Source organism: Dermacentor silvarum, chromosome 6 (genome assembly GCF_013339745.2).
Source record: "Dermacentor silvarum isolate Dsil-2018 chromosome 6, BIME_Dsil_1.4, whole genome shotgun sequence".
Taxonomy (NCBI): Eukaryota; Metazoa; Arthropoda; class Arachnida; order Ixodida; family Ixodidae; genus Dermacentor; species Dermacentor silvarum.
Genome location: NC_051159.1, coordinates 162,955,172 through 162,974,254, shown reverse-complemented (window position 1 = coordinate 162,974,254; position 19,083 = coordinate 162,955,172). Strand labels below are relative to the sequence as shown.

At 44.5% G+C, this 19,083-nt stretch overlaps 1 protein-coding gene across 4 annotated transcripts in view; it reads left to right on the top strand.

Moving 5' to 3' along the window:
• The window catches only part of LOC119457005 (uncharacterized), a 251,339-nt gene extending 233,670 nt beyond the window's left edge, over positions 1-17,669 (top strand). Inside the window, exons 6-9 of one of the 4 annotated variants that reach the window (XM_049669732.1) lie at positions 4,111-4,189; positions 7,009-7,159; positions 7,609-7,759; positions 10,713-17,669. In XM_049669732.1, the coding sequence (XP_049525689.1) occupies positions 4,111-4,189; positions 7,009-7,159; positions 7,609-7,759; positions 10,713-10,921 (590 nt within the window). In that variant the 3' untranslated portion in view covers positions 10,922-17,669. The remainder of the gene's footprint in view (positions 1-4,110; positions 4,190-7,008; positions 7,160-7,608; positions 7,760-10,712) is intronic. The other 3 variants (XM_049669733.1, XM_049669731.1, XM_049669734.1) reach the window with 3 other exon arrangements.
• The last annotated feature ends 1,414 nt before the right edge of the window (positions 17,670-19,083 follow it).

The window sequence follows — 19,083 nt, the reverse complement described above, 5'->3', positions numbered from 1 at the left end:
GTTTAGCTGCAGCACCAAGTGCCTATTTATAGACCTACACCATGTTGTAACAGCGGTAGGCACCGTCGATATATTTAGGCCCTATAGCGACGCGCGTAGGCTCCGCCCAACGTTTGGCTCCGCCCACGTTCGCCGCACCGCTTGCACTCGCGGGATGGGGCATTTTTTTTAAGGGGGTGGAGAGCTAAAACCACGATTTCATTATGAAGCACACAGTAATGGGGGCGCCGGATAAGTTTGACTACGTGAGACTCTTAATGTGCCCCAATGCACGTTCTTGCATCTCGCCCCCATCGGGATACGGCAGAACGAGACGCTAGACCTAGCTCGTTGACCGCCGCAGTGACGGCCGACAGCGCTTGAGGCCTGGCCTGCTGCTCATCATTGTGCGTTATTTTCGACAACACGATTAATGTGGGCTTAAATGAATCGTTTGTCGGTGTCGTTGGTGCGAATAACAAACGAAACGTAGTACTTGCAAGCCAGCCGAGCCGCCTCGCTGAGACGGCCGGTGCTTCGGTTTCCGTCTGCGAGACGAAATGCCGTCGGGTCGTTGCTCCGGATCGCGCAGTGGTTTAGTACTGGGCGCTGCTTTACGAAACACGCGCAAATTCGAGATAGCTTTTCTATTAAGAACTATTATGTTATGTAAAAACAGCTGTAGCCGATATTTCTACGTCGCCGTGAGCGGCGATAGAAGCGATCGCCTCGGTGATGGGACCAGCAAGGTACGGCCCTACGGCGACGCCGCCTGTGTAGGCCGCGCAAGTGAGCTAGCTGTTGTACGCGGCCGTCCGATCCTCCAACTCTGTACTAACACTGTACATTTTGTTTCGCGCTCGAAATTTAACTGACACGTTTAGGCGCATTTATGACTTCCACACTGCAATAAACGCAGCTGTGACCCTGCTGCCGCGTATGTGAACGTGTGATAGGATATTTACATGCTGGTGGCTCAATCTTTGAGATGAAAACAAATTCGAATGTGACGTGTTTTGGGGGGCATCTGCTCGCTCGACCTACATTCAAGGCTAATCCATCTAGCTTTCCCACAGTGCGGCAAGCAATTATAATGGCACGCTAATAAAGGATCCTAAGATCGTATATGTACAAGATCGTAACGATCCTAAGATCGGCTAATGCACGCCAATCAAAATAAAAGAGAAGCTTAATGGTACGAAATGTTTTGCGCATAATGGATGATCTGGTATCATAATCCAACTTTCGCTTGTTACCGCGGCGGCCCATTGCTTGCGACTGTTTTCATCAACAGGAACCCTATGAAACTTTTGTCTCTTGCGTATTTCGACGCCACTCAGCCATCCACATACTGCGTTTCTTTCATTGTAAAATCGTAGAATAAAGACCTCAGATGGAACGCACAACCACCGCGAAACCCAGCGGCTGCTGTGTAGGCGCGACACGGGCGGCGGCTCGGCGGCGGAGTGCCTACCAAGCGACTAATTCCGACGACAGCGCCACCGCATTTTCGTGACGTAGCGCCGTGGTGTAGGTCTATATCAGAGGCTCCGGCAACAGTCACCAACGCCGCACGATTTGTGCGAAGGTGGGCAAAACGCCGACGGCCACGTCGACAACAGTTGCGCGTGTTGCCGGTGCTGCTGCATGTCCAAGTTTATAAGCTGATAAAGCTACTATCATTACTCCGCATAGCTCTCTAAAATTTGCTATCGCAATTGATGCTTCGCCTTCAGGTGAAAACTGCGACACTTTTTATATAAATACGCATTTGGTGCCGCAGCTAAACGTCGCCTCCCCTCCCTCCTCCCGTCCTCCACGGCATTTCGCGCCACGGAAGAAGTCGCGTTTGCTCTCTATATATGGTCATCGTAACGGAGGAAAGGACGCAGCCCTCAGGGAGCGCGGCGCAGAACGCGCCTGTGCTCTCTGACGTGCGTTCGCTCCCCGCGAACGCGCGCGTCTCTCGCAACCTTTACTCGCACATGCAGCGTCCGGAGCGCGGCGACGATTTCATCGCCGTTGACGTCATACGGAACCTCATGGCGACGGCGACGGCAGCAGAAATCCGCGTTGTAGTGTCCATATAATTGCTATCGCATTAAAATAGTAATATAGGGTTTGTTAGACCACAATCTTTACTCAGGCAGGATTAAGAAAAGCAAAAGAAGAAAAAATATCAACAAGCATAAATACATACAAACGCGTCATAAGCACACAAGAAGTATCTATACAGGCGCCAGCACCGAAAGCGCAGTCCAGTGACCGAGACGGTCACCCATGTTTTCTACATCGAAATGGTGCAAATATGGCCAGTTTTTAAGATCAACTGAAACGTTTAAAGCATGTTCATACTAAAAACATTCCCTAAGTCATGGTAGTCTGTTTCAACAAAAATCTTCTCGCTCGTTCTACTTTGTGAATTTCGGGGAAGGAGTTGCAGTAGAAGAAGACCCAAGCAGAAAATAATCCGTTTCTGATTTTAGGTGTGCTTGTGTCTTTTAACACGAAAGTGTTTAATGCCGGGGTCCACCAAGACTTCCTGACGTATTTCCGTCACGGAAATACGTCATAGAACATAATACAAAGAAGAGAAACCAGAAGAAAAAAGTTCCACAAACATTCAAATTTGGAAATCGAACCCACGACCTCTCGGTCCGCAACGATAGATCGCCGAGCGTTTAACCCATTGCGCCACAAACGCATTGCAGACAGCTACACAGACTCGCCTTATATATCTTAACACTACTCCGTTTACCCGCGCTCTTGCTCGGGGCGGCTTCGCCGCCTACGAGCAGAAAAGAGATGTACTTGCATTATGACACTGAGGGCTCTGTTATACTCCGACGTAACGTCGACGCGCGCGCACGCTGGGCACAGCGACGCTACGCTAGCAAAACGCGTGCACTCTATAGTGTGACGCGAGGCGCGACTGACGCGGCCAGCGTCCGTCGGCGCGGCCCGGCGGCAGCCGGCGCGAATGCAACATGCTGCATTTCGCGCCGACGACGTTACCCAGACTGCCACCGCGTCCGCGTTTCTTTCCGCGCGGCGCTCGCTTTCCGCGCGGCGCTCTGCTCTACTGAGCATGCGCTGCTTTGGCTCCGGCCGCTGCGTCGGGCCGCGTCGCGTTGGACTATAGGGCAGGCGGATTTGCGCCTGGCGTGTCTTCGCCGACGTGACGCGACGAAACGAACGCCGGCGCGCGCGCGCGTTGTGAACGTCGGAGTATAACAGAGCCCTAACGCGCACCGACAGTGAACGCTTCGGTGGTCTCAGCACTACGACGCCTCGATGCCAGCATTCGAAGGGACGCTGGCATCAAGAAGCACTACCAACGCCACTTAGGTGGCCTTCACCGTACTCAGCACAGCGGAGCGTGGCCTCCGCAATTAGCTCTGAAAATGTTTCTGAAGTTGATCGCGGAGGCTGCAATTACGACGCGCTGTACGCGCTGATTTGACTCGGTGACGATTCAGTTACGTGCTTTGTCTTGCGCGTTGTATTAGTGTGTCAGTTACGTGCTTCGTCTTTCGTGTTGTGCTAGCGTGTGCAGCGTAGTGCAGCTTCCATATGCACGACGGTTGCTCATGGTCATCGACGTTGGTAGTCGTGATGGAGGAGACGTGCCACCAGGCGTCAGCGTGGGTGCATCAACGCCTAAGGGCGCTTTAGCCACAAAACACCAATAGACATTATATATCAATGTGCAATAAACATTACACTACTTCTGTGAAGACACGTTTCACTTTCGTGTTCTATACCGATTCCTATATAAGAGGGATCAACCACATTTTTTATGTAGATAATGTGCAGACTCGTAGGCCGCCTCACTTTGAGAACTCTCAAATGATATGCGTGTTTTCGAACGCGTTTGTGTTTACGCTTACTGAATCTGTGACTTCTTTACTCTCGTGCGGAACTTCGCAAATGTTCCTGATACTTGGCTGCTTCAATGTTATCCTGCATTTGGTTTTGCTTTCCCTGCGAAGAGGACTAGCTAGCACCGTTAAAGACGCCCAAGCTCTTTTTGAATTAGATACCAGTAAAAACCAAAGCAAAAACCAACTCGTTTGCTTCTGTAACACCGACTTTTTCTAGACGAGTATTATTCCTCTGATATTTCTGCAGGCACCTATGGCATCCTGACCAGTTACCTGAAAGTCACAGACAGTGCCAACAAGCAGGAAGAAGTGATCGTCATGAATGGGTAAGCAAAGCCCCCGAGATCCAGAGCAGTTTGGTTACATCGGTGACGTTCACTGCGGCAAATATTCCGTGGTCTGACGCACACTTTCGACATTGGTGTCCCATAGGCGTTTATGTTCTTAGAATAGACATTATTTGTGTTATTTTTTCTTTCAAATAGTCTCCATATTATAGCTTATCTAGCCTTGCAGAGGATGGACGCAGTGTAGAGGGAACACTTAATCAGCATTCAATCACTGATTAAAGCCGAGATAATGTAAAGGCTTGTCCTGAATAATAGGACTTGATATAGCTCGTCTTGACTCCGAAACACAGATGAGTTTTGCTAATAAATGCCACTTTAATGTGATGCTTTAAACTGGCCAGCCGTGAAATTTTTCTTAACCGCTCAGGTTTCTTACATGCGAGAACATGTCCTTTAAGAGAATGAAATATTTTGTATTTGTGTCGTGGATGTCATGCGTAAGAGCTTATTCACAGCAGACGAGGAAACGTGCGACACATGTGTTTTAAAAATAACGGCTTGTATAGAGAGGCTCAACCGTCCTTGATGACGTCATAGTCAAACCACCGAGGCTTTGCTTTTTAGAAGGCATTGCACACTCCAATGTCGATAAATTTGAGACTTAAGGTTGGTCTTGTAGTTTTCATCTTTGGCACTTCGTAATGAGATCAATTGACGGGGCCAAAATTAGCGCCAAAATCGCGAAGTATGCACTCGTTAGAATTGTGAGCGACATGTTTACGAAACAAAAGTGTCCAATGATTACGATAATTCCTAATGCGAAATTTGAGCGCAGCTCGATACGTGTTTTCATTTCGCGATATATCGAGGCAAACAATTTGAGACCGAAAAAAAAGAATATATGGCGCTGACAGCGTAACAAAAGGAATAACAAACGCTATTGCCCCAATACGAATTCTTGAGCACATTTATGAGCGTAATTAGAAGTGGCAGATCGACCATGCATAATCGGATACCGCGGGAGACGTGCAAGCCAGAGAAAGATTTCTATCATTTTGATGCAGCGTAAACTTGATCTTTTGGATTAGAAGTTAAACGTTCGCTGATATCTCATCTAGTCGAATGAATCAAATTATTGTCTAATAGACAGAAACAAAATTAACGATACTGGTCACATAAAACAACGACAAGAAGGTAAGAAAGCCGGACACAAATCTTCTCGCTTAATTAGGCTGCTTGCACCATTAATTACTCATTAGTTGTAGTTTCAGTGAAAACGACGATTCCGTGTGAAATGCAAAATTCGTCTATTCCAACCTCCCATTTAAAACTTTTTTTGTATGATGTGATTCGTCGCGCCTTGTTTAATTCTCACAGTCGTTTATCCCAAGGTTGCGAAAAGAGATATCGCCAACTTTTAGGTTTCATGGCAGCTTTGTGACAAATGACTGTTGCACCGAACTTGCAGTGCACGTAAGCAGCAAATCCTGTATCTGAAAGGTAATTACGGAATCTTCTCTATGGGATGGTGCATTCGCGGTAATTTTACTGGCATATTGTACCCTTGATTCCGGCCACATAATATAGCTGTATGAATTTAGTTTTATGAACGCAGACATTTTTAGCTGTGCACCCTATTTCGCGGGTAGGATCCATACTTTTTAGCCCCTACACCACGGAAATATTCTATGCAAGAAAGTGAAAAAGCAGGCGAATATCTGTATACATTTCAGACATCTTATATTTCCGCCTTGAAAGATACCGAACGATAGCTGGAGAAGAAATTAAGTATTGTTCAACGAGCTATGGAACGGGACCTATAGTAAATATAACATAAGCAGACAAGAAGGAAGCATAGAACTTGAATATCAGTTACTAATTTTTAAGTTCCACAGAATTCACTGGGTGTAATATTGACCGGGAGAATGCACGCATTATCGGCACTAAACGTTAACGGATAGCGCACCTTCATGAGGAATAATTGCATATTCAAACGAATGCGCAGACTGTTAATATCTCTTAATATCAGTGACGGTAATCTGCCGATTGCCTACTGGCGTTGTCCACGCCAGCTTTCTTACTGCTTAGGTTGCCTGCTGTCGCCATTGTGAAGAATGCTCCAGTACGCCAGCCGAATTGTCACTTGTTAGTTGTTTTTTTCTTTTGACATTTTACTGTTTGTACGGGGTTGGTATCCGTATTTTTGCATTCTGCGCCAGGATAATCCCTGACCAAACGAGCTTTCGTTGAAGCCTGGGTTTCATGTTCTAATTGAGACTAAGAGGGAGAATTGGCAGGTCATGTAATCCGTAGAACAGATAACCAGTGGTTTCTTGCATTAAGAGAACATTTTCAAAGGAATGAAAAGGCAGTCGAGGACGGCAGATAATTAAGTGGCGCTTTATGAAAACTGCAGAGGTTTGCCACTCGGAACGCCTATCATGCTACTCCAGGTGAATGCGATGATAAATGAAATGATACACCCGGGGCACACGACACTTAACACACATATACCACAGGATATATAATTAAAGTATCTCGTTGAGACCAGTGCCTCAAATAAAAGTTGCCTTTGTAGAGTGCCTTCGTAGAGTGTGACGCACAGGCGGCACTAGTCCATAGCGTCGTACATGTTGTATCTCAAGGTGTTAACACTGAGGAACATTTAGTGCGGTCGGTAAGACGATACTTTGGAGTGCAAAGAGGTTGCAGTTGGTTGACGGAGTGGTTAATGGAGTCGGCTGACACAGTACACGGGTACTGTGTCAGTGTGGTAGAGCCGTTCTTTCTGTAGTGAACTTGAAAAAAAATTATGATGATGATGATAATGATTTTACGGTTTGGTCGTGTTTCAGGTGCTCCATCGACCCATACATTTTCGGCAACTTCGAGACTCTCGACGGTGGTGACACGCTTTCAGCCAAGTTCAGGGCCTTCAAGTTCCCTGAGTCGAACTACGTGCTCTTTGTTGGCACCGTCAACGTGTGCATCAAGGAATGCAAAGGCGTAAGAGACATCCCTGTGCACCTCTCTTTTTCAAGTTTTACCCTCTTTGCGAAAAATAATGTCAACCACCGGGAAATAAGACGAAGCTGCAAACGAAACCTGCTCACAAAGGGCATTTCGCCTAAAGGCAGTGGTTTCGGTTTCAATCGCCTGGCCAGAGTGAAATTTTCTTCAACTGCGGAACTTCTCTTCCGGCTGTACCTTTATGGTACTAGCTGGGAAGAAGTTTCTGTTTGCTGAGTATTGCTCCAGCTTACACTTTTATGGTGATCGATCCCATTTAGTTTACTCGGTCTCTTCAGTTCATTGGGCACGAACAATACTAGTTCTCGCTTTTTTAATGAATCTTCGAGCATTCCTTAGCTGCATACGCTTGTTGACTGTTGCTGGCATAATCAATAAACCTAATTAAGTGCAAGATGGTCAATTTGAACTATCTTCTTCACCAGGTTCCGTGTGGCAACGATCAGTACGGCTACGGTCGAAGGAGGCGCTCCATCCCACCGGAGATTCCAAACGACCCCAACAAAGTGTTTGAAGTGGAACTCACCACGTTTCTCAAGGTTCAGTACAGAGACGACCTGTTCACGCTCAAGAAAGGTAAGCCTCTCGTACAGCATTTTGAAACCGGCTCACGTTTTCATGGTTCGTTGCAACCGTGTCGCTTAGTCCACGTCTTCGAGCATACTCTGTTGTAAGTGCCGCTCGAGTTGCGTGACACGTTTAGGTATTCTAGCACAATGTACTATCTAATATTCTATCTTGCCCGTCACCACCACGCTGTTGGAGATAACCTTAAAATAAAATGATTGGATGAAGGTGCAGGAACAAGCGAAAATGCTTTTCTATTACGGCCCACTGCGTTCCACCACTAATGGCTAAAAGCGCGTTCGCAACATTTATGTGAATATAAAGCCAGAACTTTTCATTAATGAGCATCCACTGATTCAATTGACTCATCTTCGCCTGCACTGAATAGAACGCACGTCACCAGGGGAGAAGAGTGAGAGAGAAATAAAAGACCACGCCATTAACCTGTTGGTTAGTAAAGAGGGGCACATCACTGTGGACATTTTTAAGAAACGAAGAAAGATTTAAAAACAAAAGGTACTTGCTGAGGGTCTAGTAAATAATACATGAAACTGCGCTACGCAAGCAGATGCAGACACCAGAGCAATATTTATCTGATGGCAAAGCATTTCTTATCTTTTTTTCCCTGAGTGCACACGCTGCGGACAATTCATGGTTATGCATTCTTTTTACGTCTGCTATGCGCTCACATCGCATGCAAATACGTTGTAGGATCGCTCATATTCGTAATTTATTGAGGAACCAAATAATTTCGTGACCATCAACCAAGAGTATCGTCCCAAATAACACATTTCATATATGTGCATTTTTACTAAGCAGGAATAATGTCCGTTCTGATGCTCAATAATTCATGCGCATATCATGGCGCTGTGCTCATCGATAAAGGGCGCTGATTTTAGTAGCAGCTATCGTGCTGTATTTGTTTTGAGTACTGAAGTTATAATTTACATGCAGTACTGCTTTGGCTGTCTGCTTCCTGCCATGTTTATCATTCTTGCTTGCTTTCCCGACTGACTTCTCTGCTACGTCGCTTCGCTTATTTTAATTTCGCATTGCATTGGTGGCAGGCTATAATGAATGAATGAATGAATGAATGAATGAATGAATGAATGAATGAATGAATGAATATATACATACATAACATACATAACTAGTAACCACATACATACTAGTACATACATACATACATACATACATACATACATACATACATACATACATACATACATAATACATACATACATACATACATACATACATACTACATACATACATACATACATACATACATACATACATACATACATACATACATGTTCATGTGCAGTCCTCATACATGTTCATGTATAGTTGAGATAATCCTTGTTGGTTCACCTGGAAGTCAACTTGACACTGTTATTCTTATTTTTATTAGGGGATATTTAAAGTAACGCCTAAAAGAAAGGAATAGAAACGCAAAAACACTTTCATATACGCAATATTCTAGTTTCTTGATACAAATCCTGAAGTATAATGCTGTGTTGCATGTAAGCAAATAAAATATAGAAACGCGTACTAACATAAGCAATGCCACATAAGCAATAAATCACAATTAATATGAAGCAATAGCTGTAAAGTGATTCACTAGTTGCCGCGGCATACTGTTTTCTTAACGCTTTTAACATTGCTACTTTAGCTTTTATGTTGTGTAATTATTCGTCAATCTCATTAAATATTTTGGCCGTATAAAGGTTCTTTGTTTTCTTTTCTTAATTAGTACATATTCTCAGCGTAGCACTGTATAATGCGATTGATTTAAGCCCAGGTTAGAAAGTAACATTTAAGTATAGAGTCAACACCGCTTACCCGATACGACCGGAGTGGAAGGGACAGTTGCCCTGTGTTTATTGTGCCGGTCGTTCGATGTTCGAGTTGCCGCACAAGCCGGCCAAAGTTTGCGCCAATATATACCGGAATTCCAGCTGCAAATATAGGACCGTTCTCGGCAGGGCCGGTATTAGAGTGTTTTAGCTGAACGCTTGCTGTCCGCTCCGCTCAGAACGGCATATGCTAGCAAATGCCACACAACCGCTTAGCGGAAATGCTATTGCGCTTGCGCACAATGCTCATACCGGCACCGGAACAAAGACCGCATCCCTCGCTCCGCTACAAAGCCGACTGAGCGGAGCGTGACAGCGTGCCTACTTGGCGTCTTCGTCGTTTTGCAGCCGAGTTGATAGCGCGTCGCTCGCGTCTCGGCAAGACGCGCTTATCAAATGCGAAATCTACGCAGTTCCCGGCAGTATCTCCCAGCGTGAAATCTGAGCGGAGCGGAGCGTAAGCGGCGCTCTGCTAAAATTGTCTATTTTGTAGCGATGCCTTTCCGGTAGTAATGCCGTTTCGCGCGCATCGCGCTTTGCCAGTGGTTGGAGCGACGGTCCGCTCGCGTTATCAACGAGATCAGCCGGCCGTGAGCGGTGGATCATAAGACTAGTGTAGAATAAGTCATAAGGCATTGCTACAAAATCGCGGCCCTGTTGTAATGAGCACGTCATGAAACTTTAGTTATTTGCGGCAACGTGGCACTCGGCATGCCTGGGACCGTCATAAGTGCAGACATCAAGGGCCTTATTACGTAAAGACTATTTTCCACAGAGTGTATTGTTTCCTTATTACCCATTACAACGAGTTGATAACGTAGGCGTGGCGTCCTGCCAGGCGATGACCTAAGTAAAAAAAAAAAGCGACATATGAAAAAGGAAAATTGCGTTATGCGGTCCCAGGGCCCATATTTTGTAACGTTCTACGGTGACGCGGCGGCGTTCGAGTCTTGTACGAGCCAATGACGAAGGGCGATAATAATGAAAACCGAATGGAACGTTACGATTCTAAAGTACTCTCCGCTAGGCCTTGGAACGGGATGCAGGGATTGGCGCACCCCTCGAGCAAATCGTAAGCTGCGCGCTTTGCTTGGCGTTTGCAGGGTCCATATCGGGCGAGTTCGACGCCCGGACGGCCAACCAGCTGCCGCTGAAGCAGGCCGTGGACGGAGACACGTCCTTCCTGGACCGCTCTGCCGCCGGGCCGCCGGCGTTGCTGGGCGCTGGTCGCTGCTGCTCCTGCACGTTACCTCTGCTTGGCGTGGTTCTCGCAGCCGCTTACTCTCGGGCGACGCTCAGGCTTTCCTTCTGATCACGCACGCGCGATTCGCTGCCCCCCCTTTTTTTTCTGCCGAAGCTGCGCTTCGAGCCACCGATCTTTGTTTTCGGTGACTCCCGGCGCATCGAGAGAAATACCGTTCCTGAGGGCGCATGCGCGTGCCGACCATGTCTGTGAGAAGAGAGGAGGAAAGCGGGAACTCTGAAAGTAATGCTGCCACACGGGCTAGTTCACTGCTAGGTTCGCAAATCATGCTACTAGCGCAACGTAAACGTGGCACAAATAGATGTAGACACCGCGAACGATTGCGGTGTTTGCGTTCGTGGTGTCTGCATCTTTCCTTTTTGTCCCGTTTATATCGCGCTAGTGATATGAATCATGAACTCTGATGGTAAATCCTGCTCCAAGTTATATAGGTGTGCGTGTAGGATCCCAGCATAAGTTCTCGCAGGTAGGTGTTTTGAAAGACCTGAGAGAAAGGCGTGCCAGTGCGGCGATAGCGTCAACTACGCTTGTACCAGGTTAAGAAAATTTGTTTTAACTGGAGCCGTTGACTGATCCGCCGATCAAAAAGAAGCCGTGAGAAAAAATGCCAATGAAAGGATTTGATAAACGATGCCCCTGTGACACTCATGCTGAAACAACTGCGCAATAAAGGTTTTCGATTACCGAGTGCAGAAAAGGCAAGTACATTCAATTAGGCTGTGCTACAGTGCCCCGAGAAGCCAGAAGAAAAAATAAACGCGCTGAATTAATTCTACGCCTAACGTCTTGCATAATTCGCGGTGCATGGCGAACTATCAGGGATGTCACATGCTCAATTGATCAGTTTATCGTTGGAACCTTCCACGAGACACCCGCGATGGTTTATAAATTTCCGCTAAATAATTTTCTACTTATAACGCACTTTTGTGTCATATGTTCGTTTATGCATAGTCAAATAAGCGAATAATTCGCCAATATTTTTTCTCGCTCGAATTTCTTGCGCTATCGTGGTCAACAAACTCAAGCTTTTTAATAAGACATAGGATAAGTCGGTTCATGTGAGTGTGTGTGCAAGTAATTATGAATAGCTTTGTTCCCGAATTGTACTATTTTGTTTTCATTCAGTGCGTTACGATTCTAAGTGCGCTGGTCGTTCGTATATCTGTTTTGTTTATACACGTCCTTTAACGCGGTGAATACGTATCACTGCGTCACAACCGAGGCAGCTATATTGTACTTATATGAAATGTGAGATTTCTACAATAAGTGTTTTGTGCTGTTCTTGCTTACCATTCACGTCATAGCTTTCATCATGAAGGACAGTCACCTAGCTCCTTTCGGAAGAGATCGCAAAACTGTACTGTGGTGGGGAAAAGTAATTCTGTTATCAGTATCAACACAACGTCGACAGGTTGAACAACATAACATGTTTAGCCGGTCGCCTACTTCACGAGCGTGGGAATAAATATTTACATATCTGTTGTCGTTTTCGTGGTTCTTTATCGAAATGAGATCCTTGAATTGCCGTAAATGCACTCCTTGCTTCAAATTTCATTCTAGACGCCACGAAAACTAAACTTGTCTGTGTTACTTTCTGAGAAATTTGTTATTGCCACACAGGCAAAACAGTTAACAAAGAACTGAAAGCAGACGTTTGCTGAATATTGTGATCCCGGAGTCCCGTTAAAATATTCTCTAAATGATGCCATTTTCCAGCGGCAACTGCTAGGCTCAGTCGACATTTAATTCCCAGCTTATTACTCCAAAACAACATATACACCGAAAAAAGAACAAATGTTCCATCAGCTTGTAAATTCACTATTGCAGGCGCGCATTTAGTTGTCTTCAAAAGGCAACTAACATTTTCCAGTTAACAATGGTTACTCGTGTAACTGCCGACAAAACTGCTCCATTTTCGTAAGCCTTTTAACATATGAGGCAGTGCACTCAGACCTCTCCGAGTATGCTTCGAATATCAGGGAATCCAATCGATTCGTTTGTGCTGACAGAAAATTTTGAGGGAGCATGGTTCTCAACCCACTGAGTGATCGGCTGTCGTCCGCTAAGTTGTTCAAGTTCCACTCACCTTTCATGTTGCTCCTATTATACCAGTTGACGACGCATTGGCTTAAAAAATGTTTAATTTTGCAATGCATAATGTAAAGTACATAAATTAGAAGAACAGGGTACATATGAACAGATCAAAGGCATGCGCTTCATGCGTCAAGTCATCGAGCTATACAAGTTCTTGGTTTCGATAGGGGGCGAAATGTAAAAAAAAAAAAAAAAAATTCCGCCTCAATTCCACCCTGTGAGAGTGGATGTACCACGAAGCTGTTGCCGACGTCACACAAGCGCAACCACTACAACCACGCAACCACTACACGCAACCACTAATTTTTAAAGTCTTGCCCTGATGTCCATTACGGTCGCAGCACACTCTACGCGACCGATGCAACGGACAGAGCGCCCACTCATCAAGGACAGATACATCGTGTGCACACGTTCGTCACGCGCGCGCAAGTGTGCCGGAGTGCAGCATATGCAGCATTCTAGTAGACCCTCCGCCTGGCGCAAGTGCGTTATTGAACTAATTCAATTTTTTCAGTGTAACGTGCATCATAAAATTTGTGAAGTACGACTTACGCACAGCCTGCAGACATGATAGCATCGGATTGTAAATTGAACATACGAGAAAACATAATTCTGTTACGCGGAAACTCAAGATTGCACTAGCTCTTCAGAAAAAAAATATTTATTTGTCGACACGGCAATGTACACGCATGGACGCAGAAAATTTTCCGGGGTAGGCGTATGGAGCTTCGCTGTAAAACGCTCATTTACCATGCATTCGTTGCATGGCAAACAAACCCAAGTGGTCGAAATTAATGCGGAGGGTCCCACTACGGCGTGTCTCATAATCATATCGCGGTATAAAAATCTAAAAATTAATCTCTTGGGAAACTATCTTACTTAACTGTCTCTTGTAAAATATTCACTGCTGACCGAGTTAAGCACACCATGTTGCCGTGACGGTATCATTCCAGCAGTTCATAACAGAAACGTTGCTAAGAACATGCGCCGGGCCCTTCATGATTCCAATCGTAATATAACGACAAAGAAGGCCGCCTATTAATGACGGGCAACATGAAAACATATTATTCGAGCTCTTACAACGTATTCACTAAGCAGTTCGTGCTATAGAATGGAGGCTGGGAAATGACAGACAGTTCTTATGAAAGAAATGCTTTGTAAACTCGTCCCTTAGATTCTATTCAGGGGCACTTCATGGTCTCAACCACTCTTGTTTCATACATATAAAGTTCAGAGCGGCTTCACTACGCTATCGCGTCATGTGACACGCAGAACAGCATTACTTTTCGTTGTTTCTGTGTATTTTCGTCTAAAACACAGTCATATGCGTCCCCGCCCCTGTACAAACTGTAGGCGAGATCTTGTACAGTTTTGTAAAACAAACGATGCCGAACTGAATAACATTGACTATCACTCACCTACTTGTTTAGCAGTTATCGTTTTTTTCTTTAGTTCTTTTATATTTTTACACAGCCGTGAAATTTAGGGTACGACGTAAAAAGGTTTCCATGAATATGTGAATTGAATTTGTATGACTTGCGTGCTCTTCCTTGCGCATTATCTTTAGTTTCTACCGAAATTTACGTGTATTAGGCACGAAATGCACACTAGGACGTGAGCCGAACTCTGCTCAGGGTTGTTATGAAGGGTTTGCTGAGGACAGTGAAGTCGATGGACATCTGTTCGATGACAATGTTTAATGTCACTATGAATAGTCCACGGTTTGCTCGAAAGCGTTAACGTATTGGATTCAAAGTGTTGCGGTGCTACAGGCGTTGTTTTATTGATGCGGTACTGAGCAATGTGGCGACGAGGTGCTTGGAACGACAGAGAGCTGAAGTAGTTGGTAAACCTGAAACTTGCAGTGTCAGGTTTGGCAGCTCGCGAACAATTACGACTTCTCTAAAAAGCCACATGTCAAATTAAGATATTCGCTTCATGGGCTATCGCGTAACTGGTTTCGCCGAAATACGTTGCATTTAGAGGAGGTTTATATCTACACAGAAATAAGTTTTGCAAACTGAAATTTTGTGGATTTGTTCAATGGCGAACGACAGTGGGCTCAAACTGCACCTGTGAGGAGGACGCTATAATTATAACATGTGCTTCAATTTTGACCAACTAGTGCGCACTAGAAAGTCAGAAACGAGATTTTCATATTTCATATAGTTTTTGTACCGTCTGTTTACTGTTCAGTGCAGTTCTCTTCTTGTCATGTTTGCTCACTACAAACCGTAGCCAAAAAAGAAAACTTGGTTTCTTCCATTTAACAATTTGATTTAAACCTGAATGGTAAAGGTGCCAGCCATGTGACAGACGAGCGCCATTAACTGACCAAAAGGTTAAATGTGAACAGACAATTAGAATCATGGATTTCGGTTAGGGTCTCACAATTTGCAAGAACTTGTGGAAATTAATTTTAAGAAATGAACCCGCGCCTTTTACTAACCAATAACTTCATGTCGAAACGATCACAATTATCTAAACGGATTGTGCTAAAATGTCGGGATCATAAAAATGTGACATAAAATTTTGCAGTTCATTTGAATTAATATTTTTGTTGAAGTCAGGGTTGCTAGGATCTAGTGGACAAATTAGTGGCATAATTGAGAGCGACGTGTCATAAATAAACTTTGTGCGCCTTTCCCAACCTGATTGGTACAGTTCACAGTGGGGGTACCTGTTTTTATTTAGAAGTGTAAAATCTACTTTTTGTTTCTTGCTTTACTTTCCTGGAAATTTTCGATTTCTGGCAACTTTCGCAAGAAACATTTATGGTGAGCCTAAATGAAAAAACCTATTATAAAAAGTTGGTAGATTTCCGATTTTAGTAAATGCAACAAACTACATTTAAATTGGTCCGGTGGTGCCGAAATGAGAGCATGTGTGCGTTTCACAAGTGTTTGAATGACGAAGATCAAAGGTGAATCGTTGTGCTAAGCAGACATTGGTTGCTTTGAAAGGCCTTGGTGTATGGCTTATAGTTTGGTAGTGGACTGACTAATGAAAGCACAATAAAAAAAGAAAGCTTATTGGCAGCATTCCTTAAGCTAGAGAAAACAGCAAGGATGTTTTGTTTGAATCGTTGCTGAGACTCACGACGTAAGCGAATGAAAAAATGCCCTAACATTGGGTATTGCGTATGACACGTATGCTTAAGTACTCCTGTTAAATTCTCTGTCTGACCATTCATTTGTAAATCGACACCACTGTAATCACAAAGTCGTGTGGAAGCATTCATAGATATTTGGGCTTTCTTGAGAAAGTGCTGTACAATAGTCTGACGTTTTCCAACGAGCAGTCGTGTGGGCGTGTGACGTTGTAGCTTTTGCTGACTGTTGAACAAGCAGCACTATTTATGTGAGCTCTGAACTCCATCCTTTAACTGAGAATGTTCTTGGCACATTAGACGCCGCGATTCACAATCCCGCCAATTTGTCAACGCACAAAGCAATGGCTTTTAGCCCGCCCTCGCTACATTCATCTTGGCCGACGACCACCTGTGTCACGAAGTCATGCCCGAAGGTGCTACTAAACAGGACGCCGAGTATTGGTCATTTAATTGAAGATTACCACGTAGCTCTACTTGTGCAGAAAAACTACCAAAAATAATTGTTGTTTTCATTAGCAAAAGCTAACATAAAATATATTTGCCTATATTTGAGGTTAGCTGCACAAGCACAATTCATATGTTTCGCAAACAGGTCCTGTACAAGAAAAGTCACAGAAAAAAATGTCTCTTCATTTGTTTTGCGTATTTTTGGAATTAATTTTTACATGAAATTTAAAAAAAATTCTCTAGAACCTGTCAATTTTTCGACAGCTTCTATAATCTGTCCAAAGCAAATAAAAAAGACAGACAAGAGGTTCAGCTGAATGTTTCACTTGAAACAAAGCGAAACAAATATAGAATGGCAATTAGCCACGGCCTTTATTTTCAAGCAACGTCTGGCGTCGCTTCGTGACGTTGTTGACCCTCATCAAGACTGTGTGTCCTTTAAGGCAGGAACATTGTGCCATTACATGAGTTCCATCACTATCATCGGCCAATGTCATCATCGTAATGCATAACTGAGTCATAGGCAGCAGTGCATTGCCAAATAATGAGTGGGTCATTTGCTGTTTGTTTGTGTTCACTTTCAAAACAACGCACTAATTATTAAACCTTGGGGCGTTTATGTACGGGCCTTGCTCTCGAATGTCTCGTTCAATTTACGTACCCCACTCGTTACTGTTCTCCTTTTGCACCTTTACGAAAAGTTGTACCTGTCTGTTTGTGCTACTGTAAATTCTTTTTTTGTGCAAGTCGTCATTACAGATTACCTGCTTGTAAGTCTTCGACTTAAGGGTGGTGTTCAAACAAATTTGTTTAGTCATTGATTGGTGTGTTTTGTTTCTCTGTAAAACTAGGATCTGCTTTGTTGTGCATTGCCTTTGTAATTTACTTATTCAGTGTTTGTTTTGTGCACACTTCTATTCTTGTGTATTGTTTTCTATTTTTTTGCAGGCGTTTTGTTGAATGAGGGACGCCAGAATGAAAGCACTCGCGTCGGCCACGTGAAAGTGTAGTAGCGTTCACATCCTGCTGACATTACTAATGTACATACTTTGGATGTTCCAAGAGTGTAGCGTTTAGAGGTACTGGCAAAGAAAAATGTCCAGTAGCCATGTCAAATAATAAAGAAACGCCTTAACATTTGTATTTGTCGTGTATGTCTTACTTCTATTGATCCAATTTAGCGGTGACATATAGAAAGTAGAAACCTGTATAGATTGCATGAGAGAACAAAGAGGATGTTTTGGCAACAGGGCCTTTAGTTTCCTTTGACGAAGACAAAAAAAAATGCATCCACGAACCTCCACCTTCTTCTAGAAACATTGGCAACGAACAGAAGCGTCTGCTTGCATTGGTGTACTCTCACTCGCTGAAATGACCTGTGTATCATGGTTCAGCTCTGCAAAACATCAGAGGTGATAATTTGTATGTTCTTCGAGTCAGCACTTTTTACCATGAAGAGCCTGGCTACGAGCCGCCGCAGAAAAATTACAGAACATTTGCATGGTGGTGCTGGATCGCAGAGCGTTCTGAATTTTTCGTTACAGTGTCGTCCACTTCTAGACAGAACACGTAATTACTTTACCAGAGCAAAGTAGTGCTAATGGAGGAGGAGAAAAAAAAAAGGCAGAAGGCGGGGATGTTAACCAGAAATTGTCTGGTTGGTTCCCTTATGCCGTGAGAAAAGGAAAGGTGGTAAGAAAGTTGAGAGAGAGCAAGGAAAGACGTGGTGAATGCGTTCATATGTGCGGACGGCGCCGCGCACATGAACCAATTTAACCATTCATTTGCGCCATTTGTACAAATCAATCGTTCTCAAAAAGCACGAAAATGTATTCACTGCCTTGCGGAGTCATGGGCAAGCGTTTCACTAGCGCCTACATGCACAGTGATCAATCGCACAGTCGTCAGAATGACTTCGACAATAATTATCCTCGTACATAAAATCCTGGACGGGGGCGTAACAAGGGGTCGATGCGATCTTCGCAGCCGAAGACACCGCTCGCAGCATTGTTACCCTAGCACTTTCATGCAGCCATTTCTATTAGCGATGAAAAATCGTCGGCCCTTCCACTCCGTGGAGATGGATGATAAGAGAAGCTTGTCCCTTTGTATACCTAACCGGCCCCTTAGCCATCAACTTAATGTTTACGGGAATGTGCCGTTGTGATTGATGAGATGTGCATTGTGTGGATACTGGTGACATCAATGAAGACAAGTTGGCAGTGAAGCACATGTTTATTGAACATCGGCAACTTCACCGGTCAATTTTTTGCAAGTGAGCAGAGTAGCCTTGTGACCGCTGTGGTAAACTGCAAGGGGTTCGGTCATCTCGATGGCAGACCTGTAGTTGAATTGCTTCAAAATTAAATCTGTCCGTCACGTAAGACAATGAATGGCTCGTACCCCCGTAAACGCGGCCTCTCCATTACGACGACAGAAGAGAAGTGAAATTATACGTTGAAATGATGAGCGGCAACGGAGCCAGCTGTGGAAGAAGACGACGACGCTCGAGCCATTGCTGATGATGATAGTTTCTGCAAACAAACACGGACGTTCA